The sequence below is a fragment of the Pinus tabuliformis genome, chromosome 4_2, assembly GCF_031772625.1.
Source record: "Pinus tabuliformis cultivar Carrire ecotype Pingquan chromosome 4_2, CPIR1, whole genome shotgun sequence".
NCBI lineage: Eukaryota > Viridiplantae > Streptophyta > Pinopsida > Pinales > Pinaceae > Pinus > Pinus tabuliformis.
Window position 1 is genome coordinate 298,146,524 of NC_142304.1, and position 18,503 is coordinate 298,165,026.

General features: G+C 38.1%; 1 protein-coding gene across 2 annotated transcripts in view; it reads right to left on the reverse strand.

The window, feature by feature from the left end:
* Positions 1-18,503, reverse strand: part of LOC149169181 (callose synthase 3-like) — a 266,097-nt gene that overhangs the window by 175,617 nt on the left and 71,977 nt on the right. For both annotated transcript variants that reach the window (XM_089428596.1, XM_089428595.1), the window contains exons 15-21: positions 4,895-5,226; positions 4,528-4,580; positions 4,329-4,389; positions 3,980-4,061; positions 3,835-3,884; positions 3,621-3,707; positions 3,318-3,452 (exon numbers count right to left, since the gene is read on the reverse strand). In XM_089428596.1, coding sequence (XP_089284722.1) covers positions 3,318-3,452; positions 3,621-3,707; positions 3,835-3,884; positions 3,980-4,061; positions 4,329-4,389; positions 4,528-4,580; positions 4,895-5,226 — 800 coding nt within the window. The remainder of the gene's footprint in view (positions 1-3,317; positions 3,453-3,620; positions 3,708-3,834; positions 3,885-3,979; positions 4,062-4,328; positions 4,390-4,527; positions 4,581-4,894; positions 5,227-18,503) is intronic.

Here is an 18,503-nt window from a genome sequence, read left to right on the forward strand (position 1 = left end):
CTCCGGAGCCAAGAATACTCAGCAGAGAGGTAAAGAGACACACAGAGGAGGCAGTGCAGAGGGCAGAGAGGGTGACACAGAGCCAGGAAGGGTTCACGCAAGCCCCACGCAGAGCAACGCAGTAGCTTCCAGCGAAGGGGTCTGAATTTGTTGAAGGGGCTGACGTTTCTGAGCCAGGAGGGCTGGAAAAGGCTTCTGAAGGCAGATCGATTCTCAGTTGAGCTGATGCAGTGACTTAGAGGCTAACGCAGGGCCAAAGCAGGGGCAACGCAGAAGTAGTCATGGAACTCGCAGTTCAGTGGTCGGATCAGCCAGGACTTGCAGTGTAGAGTGAGGTAATCTCACCAGTTTCTTCTGCTAAGTGATTTTCTCTATAACTAGATTGTCAAGAGGGCATCCAGAGATTGTATTCAGAAATACTTTAGCTTAATAATAAAACCCTCAGATCTGCTGCAATGGTTTTCCCGCATTGGGTTTTTCCGGGGACATTTATCCAAAAATAACTGTCACTTGTGTTGTATCTTTCTCTATTGTTTTGTTCTTGTTTTGGGCATATTATTTAATTGGTGTAGGTTGCAGTGTGTTAGCTTCAATATTTGCTATAGGAAGCAGTAAATAATTTGTTTCAGTAATTAACAAATAGGAGAAGTTGAATCAGTTGTTGCAGTAGGGATTCCAGTTTACGGAATTTTCACAATCGACAAAAAAATTCCATGGATAAAGGAAATCACAAGGGAAGCAAGGGAGATTGTTAAATTCATCACCAACCACCACCAATCGTAGGAGTTGTTAAAATTTGTTGAGACAAGATATGCCTCAAACTTCCTGATGTTGCGTCGCCTTGTTGAGGTTAAGCAAGCATTATTTTCTATGGTGGTGAGTCAACTTTGGGTTGAGTGGAGAGAAGCAGATTCAGAGCAGGAATATATGGTGCGTAGATTATGCCTTGATGAGGACTGGTGGAGCAAGATAGATTTCTTGCTAAAGATCACAACCCCTGCATTTGAGCTTCTTCGGAATGCTGAAACTGACCAACCTTTCTTAGGAGAGGTATATGATGGCATGGATTCCATGGTTAAGAAAACTATGGAAATCATTTCACAAGAGTCTCCACAACATTTGTTTGTTGATGATCATTTCGCTGATTTAGTCAAGAAAATCATTGTTGATAGTGGAACAATTTCAACACTCCATTGCACACTTTAGCACATGCCTTGAACCCCAAATTTTATGATGCGGAGCTTATTTCCCAAAGCAATGGGAAGAGGAAGGCACCTCATAAGAATAGGGAGGTGGCTAATGGCATGAAAAAAGCCCTTACGAGAATATTTCCATCTCAGCTTTGGAGGAGAGAAGCACGATGAATCCAATTAGGTGGTGGATTTGACATGGAGCAAATGGTGTACATTTGCATAACCTTGCCATTCGTGTTCTTTCACAAATGGCAAGCTCTTCATTAGCAGAAAGAAATTGGAGCACCTATGGTTTTATTCATTCTATGAAGTGCAATAGGTTGGGCTCACAGAAGGTAGAGGATTTTGTTTATGTGCACTTCAACCTTCACCTTGCATCTCATAGGGGTCTAGAATATAGCAGTGGTCCTTCTAAAGAATGGGATGTGGATCCAGAAAGTCCTGATTTGGATCTCTCTCTTGCTGCCCTGAATATTGAGGTCCAGCCTGGAAGTGGAATTGGCCCATCATCTTCTTCAGCACCACCATCCATTGTTGAGCATGCTTCAACTTCTATTTTTTATGAGGATTATGATGATGAACATTAGTCTCTTGTCTTTATAATACTTGCAGCCTCATATATATAATAAACACTGACTTTGAGATTTGGATATATAATAAAGGTTGATTTTGGATATTCCGATATTGCTATTTTCATTATGTGATCATTCATAAGTAATTGTGATGTAAATTTGATCATAATGTTTAAACTTTAAATGTGATAAATTATAATGCATCATGTATGCTTTATGATTGCACATAACATTTCTTAAATGTCCTAATTAATATATATATATATATATATATCGCATTTCCCTGTTTCCAAAATTTGGGGGGTCATGTTTCGTACCTGTGCCCGTTTCAGAAACTCGTACCTGTTTCCCCATTTCCTTTGGCACAGATCAGCTATCCAATCATTCCACAAAGTTCAGCTTTCCCACGTTTGTATATCAGAAAATTCAGTAGCAGACTTGCAAGCGAATCATGTTGTTGACTCCAAGAAAGAGGGAACAATGAACTTGGAAGAGAACATATTTCAGAGAGTGAGGATTAGAGGAAGAGACTACAGATTTCCATGAATGTCAGCATATATCTACCAAATGACAAAGAAGTGGGTGAGGATGTAGCAACATCCATGTGGTGTGATAATCTTTTAGGCCCTTAAGCTCAGTCCTACTGTAGGACGGTAGTTCTTTGATCTTCAAATTCAATTCAAGACAAGCACAGAACAGGTGGCACCGGACAAGGATCTAAAGTTGGATGCCATGCAAAATTACATGGCTGGGATGAAGCCAATAATTTGAGACTCTTGGAGGCCAAGGAGAAGATGTCTCTCAATAGCCAAGTCAATGGCACAAGGATCAGATATGAACCCAGGTTTCATGCCTATCCTTCAAACCAACTAATCATTTGGCCAAATCCTTCAGTCTCTCTCTTCAAATGCAGTCCCCAAAATGCCCATGGATGGCAACTTAATATTTACAGATAGGTCAAAAGTAAAGAGGGATAGCAGCTTGAAGTTTCTTTCCCAATCACTCTTCTCTTGTGGTTATTTCATCCTCTGTTCTGTTTGATTCCAGGAAACCCAAGGGGTGTCCTAGGAAGCTGGTATATTTTCTCCAAGGAATTCTTAGCTACGCAAAATGGGGGACCAGACACGTTGTAGCACTATGCCACCTACAAATCTATGCGAAATTTTGAGAGTGATATGAACCAAATATTGAAGATAAACCTCAATCTAAGAAGTAATGGTTGTGCTGAGATAGTTTTTTGTCTCTACTTGCTCTCTGTCTCCGTTAATGACTGTCTCTATAGGCTTGTAACCTGCCTATATGCAAAGGCTTCTGAAGTTTTTGTATGTATTATCAGCCATGTATTACTAAAAAAGGGTAAGTTCTCATATGGTAGGATTGTAGGCAGCTTAGGTAGGGAAGTCTCCCAGATAGGAGCTCCTAGAGATCATGCTCTCATGGTGAATATGGTTGTACTATGTCACCTGTAGCTGACCTTTTGATTATCAATGGAAATTTTATTTCAGCCAGAAAATAATATCTAATTTTATGTATATATAAAGCAATAATTCACCTGCTCAAATGTCTGTGGCAATAAAGTTTTCAAACCCTTTTTCTGCTCTTTTTCCTTCATTCGTGGCACCAGACGTGCATTGAAAGCTCCAGGCAAAGATTGAAATCGAGACCTTAGCATCCCCAATGTTCGTATCTGGAAATGAAAGCCACAAGCAGAATCCAGAGCAGTAAGAAAGTCAAGCATGCTTCTAAAAGAGAGAATGAGGTGCCTGCTCAAAACTTGAAATGATTTGTGTCCTCTTAACAAGTTTGATTCAAATTTAGTTGAAAGACTAAACATGAGTTTAGAAAAGAATCACACCTCACCAAGATGGCGAAAGGCACCATAGATACCACCAAATATAGTTGAGAAGATGGCATACCAAATTTGTGTGTCCATGAAATAGACCTAAAGATAAATAATTAGCTTAGGTGCATAGCCCAATATGGAATATTGTTAATCCACATACACAACAAATACTTGAACAATTTAGAACCATAACAACATAATTTTGTGACTTGATTTCTGTGCTCACAAGAATTATTGGAGACCATACAGAAATCACCACCCCAATGTTCTTTCTTGCTGCAACATGGAGAAAAGCAACATTAGCAAAATATATTTTTTGTGAAAGTGAATCTTATACATGACTTCTAAGCTTACTGCATAAGTACTCTCACCTTGTGGGAAAAGCTCATGCCATTCATAATTGCCAATACTCATCCGCATGATCAGCTTTGTAGGCTTAACCAGGGGCCTTATCTGAAAGAATATATGATATGAATTTCAACCCCCGGACACTTGGATATAATAAAAAATTGGGTATAAAAAAATTAATTGTTTTATATAAATATTTCCCAGTGTAGTTCATGTTGTACTATTATACTTTCAAATTTAAATTTAACCACTGCATCTTGCATTCTCGATATTTCAATGACTATTTTTTCCTATGCTATCTTTCCGCTCAAATTGTATATAGAACCCTTTTCTTCAAAGTAAAATCTGCTCAAATAGAAGATGATTTATTACCTCAATGTAGTAGCTAAAAGCAAACTTGCTTATAAGAAGTAGAACCCAAAACATTGTGTACCTGGAGATCTACCAAATAAGCTATCAAAAAGATACAAACATGAAACATAAATATGAAAAGCAGTCTTAAAATTTCATCTAAACCACTATATTTCTAAGATTCAAATACAGTTGGCAATAAGATCATAATGAAACTAACTTGAAAAGAGAAGACAAATCCTCATGCATTCCCCGTCCAACATACAGGCGTGGCTGCAAATGACCAGAGATAGATTTGTTTGAGTATACCAAATAGTGCTATTACAGTAATGGAATTTGCATTCATTACACAAATAAGGTGATTTATCAACCAAGCTGTACTGAGGATTCAGATATTAACACTGTACTATGACAACTGGTACTTTAAATTTACATGCTATAATATTCCACAAAAGAATCTGTTTCTCAAAGACCAAAGGAGTTGTTTTTCCCAGCTTTAAGGCAATCTACGAAACATAAATATTGCAGAGCTAAATAATTTTCAGTGGGACGTTAAAAGTTAAAATACAGTTTTATAACATGCGCACCTGTTGCCACCATGTCAGAATAGTGCAAATGCGCCAGTTTGACCTTTCAATACACCGCTTCAGCATGGGACACATAAAGAAAATTGCCGCAAGTACATTCGGCAATAAATATGCTACAACAGCTAAAACATACAAGGAAGGGAAATTCCACCCGCTCGCAAAGTTCTGGAAAGTTTTGACAAGACCAGTAGGATTCTCCCAAGTATGGACATAACAAGCTGGAAGAATGATAACCCATGCAGCGGCAACCACAGCCTTCAATAAATATCTCAGAATCTGAGTGTATTTCATAGATTTTCTGGCCTTCCAACTAAAAATTATATCAAGAATTGCTGCAAAAATGAAAATATATTAAATTAGAATGAGTGGAAGCTGTGCAAGGTTAAACTACTGTAAAGTCACTTTCAGGCACCACTTACGACGATTCTTTTCACGCCATGGCTGCATATATTCAACCAATATTTATCAAATAATGCAAGTTCAGTATCAAACAAAGAAGCTTAGCCCTTCAAATAAACACAATGATCAAAAGCGATGCAAGCCATCAGTTGTGATTTGCAATCCGTCTTGTCATGCAATAGGTGTTGCATCATAGGCAAGGGTGGTTCTATTCAAGTCTATCATTGCTAGGAGAGCTTTCACTACGGACAATGGAATGGATCTCCATTGGTGCTCTCACAATAGATAGGATAACAGGATCTGAAACTGTGCTCTTGCATGCATGCACCAATGAAGGTCATGTACACTCATAAGGGAATGATGTTTGGATACCTAAGTTACTGGATATGGCTACAAAGGCCTAAGATGCATTGCATCACATATCCAGTACAATTACTGGTCAGATATGGCATATATACAACCCAGATACATGTCCATTTTCTGGATACTACCTGCATACAGTTAGGATCCATATCCAATACAGCCGTGCCCTATCCCAAGTCATATCAATCAAAATAAGATTAACAAAAAAAAGAACAGAAATAGGAAAACCTTAACTCACTTTATAATTAAGTGTCAGATTCATCATTTAGAACACAAACATTAAAGTATTCTATCATATGCTTTGTCAAAATCTATTTTGAAAAAAAAAGGGAGTCTTGATTGGATTCTCTAGCCCATTCCCTTGACTCCCAAGCAACGATGACAGTATCCAAGATGAATCTCCCTTGCACAAGGCTTGTTTGTTCTGGCCTAACAATCTGGGAGATAACATTTCAATATGAAGATCAAGAACCTTCGCAACGGGAAAAACCTTGAGTGGGCCTAAGACATTGGCCAAGAGCCCCTTCTTTTGAGTGGGCCTAGGACATTGGCCAAGAGCCCCTTCTTTTAAAGATAGACTATGATAAAGCTTGTGATGGAATGGAATGGAACTTCAATCTCAACATGATAGATTGGCTGAGATTTGGTACTATGTATCATCAATATGTAGAGACTCTCTTCCCACAATTCTCTGCACAAGTTACTGCAAATGGTGTACTATGAGAGTCTTAACACATTGCAGTGTTCCATCCTGCAAGGCTGCCCATTGGCAAGAATGCAAAAGAAAATCAAAGCCATTTACTAACCAAATAGTAACCAACTCCTTAATGTCCACTTTGCAAATGACTTGGCTCTAACACCAAAATTGACTCAACATTCGGTGTAAGACACAATGCTAGATTTGAACACTTATGTGGAAGATGCAAGGCAGTGGTTAATGAGAATAAATCAAAAGTTTTCTTATTGGGCAAGACAATATAGGCTCTAGGGGTCTAGGCTCGAGTTCCAATAACAAACAGAAGCTTATGCATTGTTTCAAGGATTATCCGTAGTGCTTTCTAATATGTTCTCCAAGCTTACAAGCATTAGCAATTCCAAACCTCTCATTCACCATTTGGTTACAGGTTCCCTGCCTCAGACAACAGGTTGAAGAATATCATGAAAAAAACAAAACTCTCTCTCCCTAACCCAATCCTACAATTTGTATCACGTGTTCCACATAAACAATCAAGCAACAGATAATATGTCCAACCAAGGAGCTAGTCTGAAATCAAGTGAACTCAAGGTAAATGGACAAGTTTCTGTTTTCCCACTTCCATAATGTTTCAAATTTCAATATATGCACCTTAATAAGGAAAGATCCATTTCTCTTTCAGTCCATATTGCTCTAAGTCTCTCATGAAATGTGGCTTTCTATCAAAATTCGTTGAATGCAGTGAATTATAGCGGTGGGTGCTCTACAACCTAGTATAGGGGTGATGTATAGCTGTAATGTAAAGAAAATTTATCAACAATTTTACATGTCAGCGTAAATTGTTGAATTTATATTAAGATGTCCAATTTATATTAGGTAAAGGATTGATTGGTAAACATTTACATGTTGGTTTAAAGTAACATAGAGCGGAGTTTGTGGGAGATGTCATAGTATCCGTAAAAAGTTAAAAAGTAATAAAAATAATAAAATTTAATTTGTTACATTGTAAACTTGTTTTTATTAATAAAATTACAAATAACTTTTTAGTTAAAAGAAAATCATAATATACATATTACATTAAAATATATAAAATATATATGTAACATCCATTTTACCTTATAAAATAGAATAATAATTCTGTAACATATTTAAATTTAATTAATAAGCACATAAAAACTTTAATACTTATAATAAACTTACAATATAACAATATGTTTAACCATGGATATTCACGTCCACTTTACCATAGATATTATTAACTTGTAAATAGACTTTGTTACAATACCATGGGCCAATACCATGGCTCATCAATACAACATGCCCAAAAACCATCTCTCATTTTACAATCAAAATATTTTATAAATATTTAATTTGAATTTAATTTTATAATTTTTTTAATTAAATCTAAAAGAAAATAAGATTATAATTACTTTTGAGATATATCTACACCTCTATCACATTAAAATATATAAGATATAAATAGTAGCTATAAATTAAAATTCATTTTACCATATAAATTAAAATAATAATTTTGTAACCATATTTAAATTTCATTAATAAGGACATAAAAACTTAATACTTACAATATAACAAGATTTTTAACCATGGATATTCACCCCCACTTTACCATGGATATTATTAATCATACCATACGATGGGCCAATATGATGGCTCATCAATACCAAATGTCCAAAACCCATCGCTCATTTCACAATCAAAATAAAACCTACAATATAACAAGATTTTAAGTATAGGGGGTTTACGCAATGCATTATATTAGATATCATTTTTGGGATTCAACTGCGTTAAGTAAGTCATTCACATATGACCATTTCCATGAGAGGTAGTCGTAAGTGACTAATTTCTCATGATTTGAATAGTTCACTTAGCACTCATTGCATCAGGTGATGCTCACAGGGGTGAAGAAGTGGGATTGAAACTGGTGAAATAAATCACATAGCGTCAATCATCACTTCCGGGGCTTGCACCCGGTAACCAGGACTTCCCGGGAGGTCACCCATCCCAGATCGACTCTGGCTCAAGCGCGCTTAACTGTGGAGTTTTCCCCACAATCAAGCCCACTTAGCTTGCTACGCCATTTGCAAAACCTTAGCAAGTATTGTGCCTCATGAACCATTCAAGTAGAGATCCCTTCACTCTTTTTGAATTTAAGTATAGGGGGTTTACGCAATGCATTATATTAGATATCATTTTTGGGATTCAACTGCGTTAAGTAAGTCATTCACGTATGACCATTTCCATGAGAGGTAGTCGTAAGTGACTAATTTCTCATGATTTGAATAGTTCACTTAGCACTCATTGCATCGGGTGATGCTCACAGGGGTGAAGAAGTGGGATTGAAACTGGTGAAATAAATCACATAGCGTCAATCATCACTTCCGGGGCTTGCACCCAGTAACCAGGACTTCCCGGGAGGTCACCCATCCCAGATCGCCTCTGGCTCAAGCGCGCTTAACTGTGGAGTTTTCCCCACAATCAAGCCCACTTAGCTTGCTACCCCATTTGCAAAACCTTAGCAAGTATTGTGCCTCATGAACCATTCAAGTAGAGATCCCTTCACTCTTTTTGAATTTAAGTATAGGGGGTTTACGCAGTGCATTATATTAGATATCATTTTTGGGATTCAACTGCGTTAAGTAAGTCATTCACGTATGACCATTTCCATGGGAGGTAGTCGTAAGTGACTAATTTCTCATGATTTGAATAGTTGCACCCGATGCAATGAGTGCTAAGTGAACTATTCAAATCATGAGAAATTAGTCACTTACGACTACCTCCCATGGAAATGGTCATACGTGAATGACTTACTTAACGCAGTTGAATCCCAAAAATGATATCTAATATAATGCACTGCGTAAACCCCCTATACTTAAATTCAAAAAGAGTGAAGGGATCTCTACTTGAATGGTTCATGAGGCACAATACTTGCTAAGGTTTTGCAAATGGGGTAGCAAGCTAAGTGGGCTTGATTGTGGGGAAAACTCCACAGTTAAGCGCGCTTGAGCCAGAGTCGATCTGGGATGGGTGACCTCCCTGGAAGTCCTGGTTACCAGGTGCAAGCCCCGGAAGTGATGATTGACGCTATGTGATTTATTTCACCAGTTTCAATCCCACTTCTTCACCCCTGTGAGCATCACCCGATGCAATGAGTGCTAAGTGAACTATTCAAATCATGAGAAATTAGTCACTTACGACTACCTCTCATGGAAATGGTCATACGTGAATGACTTACTTAACGCAGTTGAATCCCAAAAATGATATCTAATATAACAAGATTTTTAACCATGGATACTCACCCCAATTGACTATGGATATTATTCATCATACCATACTATGGGCCAATACCATGGCTCATCAATACCACATGCCCAAAAAGCACCTCTCATTTCACAATCAAAATATTTTATAAATATTTTTTTAATTTAATTTTGTTACATTTTTGGGCAAGCTGACACACTCCACCCCATTATGCAAGAGATGTAATGTTCTGTTATATTATGTTATAATGAAAATGAAAAGTAAAAAATAAAATTATTAATTAAAACATTTTGATTTAGTGAAATTATATAAAAATTAAAATTAAACTAAAAAATAAATTAATAATTAAACCAACCTAGATCCATCTTAACCCCAGATCTATCAAGCTTTTGAGAGACCAAATCTCTTAGGTGTAAACCATTCTTCAAGTTTTACACTTGGAAAAGAGGTTTGCACCTCGAGAGATTTCATCCCTTTCAGCGCTTGATAGATCCATAGTTAAGATGGATCTAGGCCGGTATAACATGTGTGATGAGGTAATCAACAGTCAGTTCTATCCTTATCTCATCGTACTCTTGGTCTGGTGCAATTAGTTTTGGCTTGTGATGGAGGTAGGCAACACTAGCAGGTGGAAGGCATCATCCTCTTGCTTGTATCATCAATCCTTCCCTGGTCCATCTATGATGAAATATTACTTCGCTAGTATGGTCCCTATTTGGTCTTTATATTGGCTAGCCCTATACCAAGTGAAGTAGTGTGCAATTGGAACTTAAAAGGTGTTTTGAATTGGTTCGGCGTCATCTTGTCTAAGTCTATTATGACAGGATTCATGAGGGATCGTGCATATTAATCGAGGTAGCTTACTTATGGTCCCATGGATAACTAACTCACTGATCTCTAGAGCATGTTAACTATGCAATATGGTATCCCTAGTATGTGCCTTACTAGATGATGAAATTCACCAACATGATTTTCTTATGTCACTTTGTCTAATAAATTTGGGTTCTCTTGGGTGCCTTTTTATTGTTGGTTTGACCCATGAGAGATTTAAACCTCGATTTCATGGTTTACATAATACTTCATAACATGGCAATTTCCAATTGATCTGCCCCCATGGGAAGTTCTCTTGGGAACCATTGTATTGAGGCAAGTATATTTTTTTTGAGTCAATTAATAGTAATTATGGGGAGTTGCTTTGTTTAACACAGGGGCAAATCTTAAATGTTATATGGAAAGTCAAGCCAAATGTGGTAATTAGTCTTAGTGATACAGGTGGATGTTGGTGGCCACCTGCCTATTCCACTTGGACCCCCACCACTGTCTCTTTCAGTTTTTCATTTTCCTTAATTGTCGCACAATTTACTGTTTTTGGCAGTTTTTCGGGTCCTGAACTTCCGGAGCCGTTTTGAGGCCCTAAACGACGTTTTTTTAGAAAACTGGGGCAACATAGGTCAAAAGTTGTAGTCCTCAGATAGATCTTTCTAGCGAGGTACTGTGTGCGTCCAATGGAGATCATATGCCAAAGTTCCAACCCCAGGAAGTTGATGTACCAATTTACCCAAACGGGGCCCATAGTTTTGGCGTTTCATCTCCTAGGGTTAGGTTTTTGGATGTTTATGGTTTTCCATTGTTTCTCAATAATAAATAGGCCTCCGAGCCTCATTGTAACATAGTTCAAAGGCATGTAACTGCCACGCATCTTCTCAAAGATAAGCTACCATCGCTCGAGCTAGTCTTATTTCCACTCTGTTTGTAAGCATATTTCAGTATTTGATATTAATGAAATGACGTGTTATTTCTGCTGCATCTCTGTATTTAAGGTTATATCTGTAATTTATTGCGTTCCTGTTTAAGTTCAGATCACTTAGTACCTTTCTATTGCAAGTTGTTACATGCACGAATTTTGGTTTTAAGTTGGCTACAAGGTTTGTTTATGGAAAGGCGACACAATTCTTGAGGTTTCGTGACACTGTGTGCCTTCTCATTGGTGTCCAAGGAGTTGTGTTTGATTCTGATCAATTTTGTTTCATTATTGGCATTGTTTTGTATGTGCAATGGGATTACTTCTTGTCCTATTTTTTTCTGTTAGAACTTATTCCTACAGCCTTCCAAAGGAACTGGTTAGTGGGAAAGCAGGTCGAGTCAATTGTGAGCAGCCTCTAGTGACTTATTTGTATTCATCGACTCAGGGGAATCTGTGAGGTAAAGGCCCCAAAACATTTAGATGTTAAGTAATTTTGGGACTTGCAACGTCAGTTACTGTAGTAGGTTCACAAGGTGCAAGAGGAGATCCTTGTCCTTCAATTAAAACATAATCAACTGGTCACTAGTATCACCACAACCATGAAGATTCTCATTGGTCACCAAAGTATAATCCAACAATTAGAAGACGAGCTTTCTAGTTTGCACCAACAATTGGAAGAACTACAAATTTCCATTAGCCAAAGTCACTCTTGTCCTTCATCCTCAAGCAACTCTATTAGCTCTATTAAGCTTGCTATCACTGACCCCAAAGAACCAATTCTAGACATGGAGATGGGTATTCTTGTAACAATTATGCTCCTTCTCAGATGACCAAGTAGTATGTTTGTTAAAATACGTAGAATTTCAGGGTATTTTGAAAAGTATTTACTTCTTGGTATACTAGCTTTGATGTAGTCATATCCTGGCATTTTGGGGATTTGGGGAGATTGGAAGATATTTTATGTTTAAGTTTGCTAGCTAATTTTTGCACTACCTTAATGTATCTTGATGTAACTAATAGTTGCGCTCCAAAGACAAATTTTCAATTAATATAAAAATTCTCGTTGTGGTTAAAAAAAATGTTAAAATATCAAGATGTCCATCATAAATGTTCCATAAATGCCACAATGTGAGTGCAATGGGATCATAAAGGTAATTTCATCTCCAAAATAGGGTAGAAATGCCCCAAAGGTCATGTCTCTCCCCAAAAGGTGTAATGCATCATCCAAAATTCATGTCTCCTCGTCAAAAGGTACCACTTCATAATCAAATAAGCTAGGTTGGCTCAAACAAGTGTCCCATAATGATCAAGTGTGATGTTCCATCATATTTGCAATGTCCTCCATCATCATCGAGAGAAAGGGCTTGATGACCTCTTCAAAGAGGTGCCCTATCATCATCAAGTGCAACATCATCAACCCAAGCCTCAATGTCATCAAGCGGTGCAATCATCATCAAGGGGATTCATGCCCTCTCCAAGTGACACATCAAGCTCACATGTGCAACATCCTAGCTCCAATGTGCAACATCCATAATCCCATCTGAGATGGAGTGTATCAAGAGGTGTGCCAAAGGGTCTCATGGACCAACATTCATCATCAAGGCTCCAACATCCATCATCAAGTACAATGCCCTCAAAAGGGTATGCAACATCATTCATGAAGTGTGGGAGAAGCATGATCAAATGTATATGTATGCATCGTCATCAAGCATGGGTCAAGGAGACAAGTGAGATCAATCAACATGCAAACAATAGTCAATGTACATAAAAAGTGAGTCATATTTAATGTAAAAGCCACGATAAGTACATCACATTAAGTATCTTCTTCAAACTTCCCACTAGATCATGACCTTATGCAACTTTCCAAATTTAGGTATGGGAGGGCCACTAACTACCCCTATTATGTGGTCCCAAATGATAGTGAAAGAAAAGGCCCCAAGGAGAGGAACAATTCCTATGCCAACCCTTCAAAGGATAGGTATATGTGATAAGTGGTATGGTTAGGGGTGGACTTCATAAGTGGTGTCATAGTCTTATACATGGGCTATGTAGAGCCATCATCCATGACTGCATTTGTAGAGGGAACACTTGTCGTTGAGTTACCCTTTCCTAAGGCATTGTGTCTTTCCACTCCTATTTTACTGTTTTAATTTTCTTTGATTAGCTTATTTTGCAAGATTTATTGAAAATATTTAAATATCTCTTTTAGCATGGCCAGTTCATTGTTCATAAGGGTTAGGATGTTCTTTAAGTCCCTTGTACTTTAATTAATCGTGATATATATGGGACTTGGAGTGATGGCCTCATATGAGTGAGTACAACTCAAGCTAACTTCGCCTTTCACTCTATGATTCATCCCTTTTGGTTATTTTGCAATTTAACATTTGACATTATTACCGCAAAATCTAGCAAGTCTAGTGCAAAGACTGACTAGGCAACCTAGATCTTATGGCAACACGAGATCATCCACCACTGTCACCTTAGTGGCTTCTCTCCAACTATTTATTGTGGATGTTATCCCCACAAGGGATGCTTCCCTACAAAAGATCACTAGCAAGATATTCAACTAAGGAGGACTCAATGGTGATGCAAGGTCTAATAATTGAAGAAAAAGGTATTGGCCAAACCTTGAAAGGATGAGATAAGAGTTGCCTGGAGTTCAAGTACACGTTTCTAAAACCTTTGAAATTTAGAAAAAAACTACTATAATTCTTGAGGTTTCAAAATTTCATTGTTGTTTTATTTCTCTACTTGGTTTTGATGGTTGATCTAGTGTTTACAAGAGATCTTTCAAGTTTTCGTTGAACATTTGGAGATAGTTCTCGGTTAGACCAGCTAACTCTCAACGTATATTTTCTGAAGAGCCTACTTCACACAAACTCTGGGACTTATCTTAAGATTAAATTATTTTTCTTGCAGGGTGTTTTTGGGCTAGTATCTCTCCAAAATTTATTTTTTTTAATATTTTGTGGAAAATTGATAGATCTGGCTATTGAGAGCCTTAGATTATCAGATCTAGGAGCGGAGTTGGACTCATACTCCTCAAATCTGATAGATCTACCATCTTTGTGCATAGATCGGTAATTTCTTTTTTTTTAGTTTTCTGACTTGGGTTTCTAGGGTTTTATTTATTTTTGTATATCTGGGTTCTGGGTGTTTTGTTTTCGTTTTTGCAGGTGTAGATCTGAAGGAATTTTTTTTATTTGAAGCTAGATCTAGGCCTTGGAGGGTAAGAGCTGGCCTCAATACCATTTTGCAGGGACATTATTCAAAAAAAATTACAGTCTGAAGGGTTTCAAATTCTTTGAAGATTTCATAAGTTATGTGAGAGGAAATATGAAGCAGGGGCATATCATTTTAATAGAAATAATTTTTGGATTTTTTTTTTAAGTTTTTAGGCTACCATTTTCTGCTACATTTTTTCCTCTCCCTGGAAAATTTCAATTTTTGACCTCCTTCTTTGCTGCCTGCATTTGTTTTTTGCTTGCTACCATCATCCTTCGCTCCCCAAGCTCCTTCAAAACCCTCATTCGCTGATATCCCTCTCATTCCTCTACCTGTGTGTCCTTCCCTCCTCCTCATTCCCTGCGGCTCCTCTTAACTCGCAGCCCCAGCGCTTTCTGCCTGTGTTTTCTTCTCCCTTCCATCACCTGCAAGCCGCTATCCCTCACCCTTGCTTCTCCCTATCTCGACCTGCAAGAAAACTCGCCCATCGACCTGCTCTCACTATTCGTTGCATCTTCTCCTCCCGCAGCCCTCCATTCCACTCCTCGCTCCTCGTCTCATTTCTCCATCGGCTACTCGATGTCCCTTCCTCCTTGATCTACTCTAAGGCCCTCTTTTCCTGCAATTGTTGGCTCTTCACTAGAGCTCTATCCTTCACCGTCATTGAACCTGCAAATCCCAAACAAATTCATTCGACTTCCTTTTATTTTTTTATTTTTACCTTTGTTTTAATCTTTTGGTTAGGGTTTGGCGTTATGCAAATTTGATTTTATTTTTAGTTAGCTTTTCTTTTTTCTTTTTTTTGTTTTGATCCTTTCTTTGTTCAAATTAAAAAAAAAGGAAAACTTTAAAAAAAATGATTTTAATTTTTTTTACTTTGATTTTTTTTAAGAATCAAATTTCATTTTTTCTTTTTATTTGATTTTTGGCTTTTCCCTTTTGTTTTGATTTTTTATAACATTTTGATTTTAAAAAAAAAAAAAAAAATCCTTTTTCATTAATGTGACTTCCATATTTCTAGAAAATTAAATCAAAAGAGGACTTTGTGCTTTCACATTAAAATTTTAAACTTTTATGCGACCTTTGGCCCATTAAAAATTTAATTTATTAAGCCTTTTGAATTTTTAGCTTTGTCACATTAAATTTTTTTAATTGATCATTTACCACATTAATTTTTTTCATAAAACTTAGAACATTAAAAATTGCTTAAGGAATAATTAAATTTTTAATCTAAAGTTCCTTCTTGGGTTTTTATTTGTGTTAAGGGGTTTTTGGACTTTAAAATTTAAACGGAAAACTTTTGGGGTATTAAAATTTTAAATTTCTTTATAGTCAAAACACATTTAAATATTTTTTAAAATCATCTCTAAAAGATTGACTATAGGAAATTAACAAATTTTCTGGACTTGAGTCATTTAATGAAAAATCATTTTAATTCTGGAATTGTTAAGTGTTGTAGCATTTAAATTTCATAGTTCTTCATGATATTTAAATTTTCGAAATTTAATTGCTAGAATATTTTGCATGCTAAGGTTATTTTGAGCATTTTCTTTTGTTTGACATCTATTGAGATTGTTCATCGTTTATATTAGCTCTAAGCGTAATTTAATTACTTGAATTATTTGATATTGCATGTTAAATATTTTGCGAATATTTCAAGTAATTATTGAAACTACTCTGTCATGGAATTGTGATAAATTGCATATCTTTTGTTTCCTAAGCTGAGTATTTTTTGAGCATCTGTTGGCATTGATATTAAATTGTGAAGAAGTTTTTGTTCTCTTTGAGCTATATGTTGAATTTTCTAAGTCTATCCGTTAGAAAATTAATTTGTATTCTACTGGTTTATTTCTTCTACTTGTCTAAATTCGAAATATCGAAATAAACAAAACACAGTCACAACATCTATAGATCAACAACTGAAAGAAAACAAGCACACAAGTGACACCGTTATTTTTGGACAAATGTCCCCGAAAAAACCCAATGCGAGAAAACCGATGCAACTATTCTGAGGGTTATATTATTATGATGTCTTTCTGAGTACAACTAGGTGCCTAACCGGCTCACCCGACAGAGAAAAAAATATACGGCAGCAATACCTCTATATTCGGAAACAGGTATTCAGAAAACCTGTCCCGCAAAACCCTCTCTGGCACAATTGAAGCTCAGCGCTGGCCCTTCTCCCTCTGCGTCGGCCTCCTGCTGACATGCATCGGCCCAGGACCCTCTGTGTCAGCCGTCTGAGGCACTGCAGGCCTCCGGGACCCTCTGCGTCACTCCCTCTGCCCTCTGCATGGATGACGCAGTCCCTCTGTGCTCTATGTTGCCTCTACTGGGCTCTGCGTAGCCTGGACTAACTGCTGCTCTTACTCTCTCTACTTCTACGCTGGTCTCCAAGTATTGTCCATGCCTCTGTACCTCGTACTCACTGCCCCTTCTTGTTGACCACTGATTCAACTTTGCTTAGCAACCCCTCTCTAGCATAATGAATGACTAATCACTCTGGTGTGTTCTCCAACTAACCCTCAAACCTCCTCTTATACTTTTCTCGTTGGTCCTTCAACAACCGAGATTAAATCTCTAATCAATGGCTAATATTAGATTTGGCTTGATCCATGACTTTTGGAACGTTCTAACCCAGTTTTATATTAATACCCATTAATATTTTTATTTTCCTAAGTTTAGACTAAGGAACCCATTAAAAATATTAATTATCTTAATATCTCCCAATCCGGGTACAATTTGTCCAAACCATTTATGGGTCTCGGAGATCTCATGTGCTTTAGCCTCTCCACCAATTTTCATGGCTAGAGCACATCCGATGCTACCCCAAATCAACACTCCCTCTTAGCGAGGATTGTGCTCTAGTAATACTCCTCACTGAATATCACACTGATTATCCGGAACTGGTACCTGTGTTGATGCTAGGCCTCCCCGCCCAACATCCTCTGCACTGTTGCATCCTGTACTGCTACCCATGGCCCTGCCACTGCCACTATTGCATCTGTACGGTAGCTCCCTCTGCATCTGTGCTGTTGCTGGTCCATCCTCCTAGCACTGCATCCCCCTCTCGTCATGCTACATCGTGCTACTACATTGCAACTCAGTTACTGAGAAGTAAGTAATTGATCCACCCAACTTCTGACATCCCTGTCAGGCTAGAAACACTCCTGATGCTGAAGCTCTCTCTGCCGCTAACAAGTGCTCCCTCTACTGACCTCTGCGCTGCTGCAACAACTCCCTGCATCTCGCACCATTGCACACCTCTCTGTGCCATTCTGCACTGGTGCAACACTCTCGTGCCTCTCGCACTGTTGCAGCCTGCTAGCCTCGCACTGTCTGGGGACTCCTGCACTATAGCACTCTCTGTCGCTTCATCCGCATCCGTCTCTATCGACATCCGCCAGTCCTACTACTCCTCTTTGGGGCTTCCGTAGCCAGGTATAATCCAAGAGGTTGGGTACCTCAAGCATCCTGCCCCTTATCGCCTGTAGACCTCCTGACTATAGCTCGATGTCTTCCCACTTCTTCTCAAGTGGCACATGAGCACTCATGGCACAATCGTCATCCTCCTCGACCTCCTTCTCCGCCTTCGTTGGCGCTGCCTTAGAGTCCAAAGCCTCTCCCTTACTCTTTTTCCTTGGGCATTGGTTCGCATAGTGACCCAGTTCCCCACAATGGAAGCACTTGACCTTGGAGAGGTCCTTCTTCTTCCTCTTCTCCTGCTTTCCCGCAGATGCTAGAGCTGCATCCTCTTCCTCTTCCTTCTTGATCCTGACCCCTTTCCCGCTACTCCCCGTCTTGCTCAACCGCCTGATTTCCTCTTGGCGAAGAGCCGCCCACAATTCTTCCCAATATGGAAGATCTTCCCTGCCCAGTATACTCTGGACAAATGTCTCCCACTC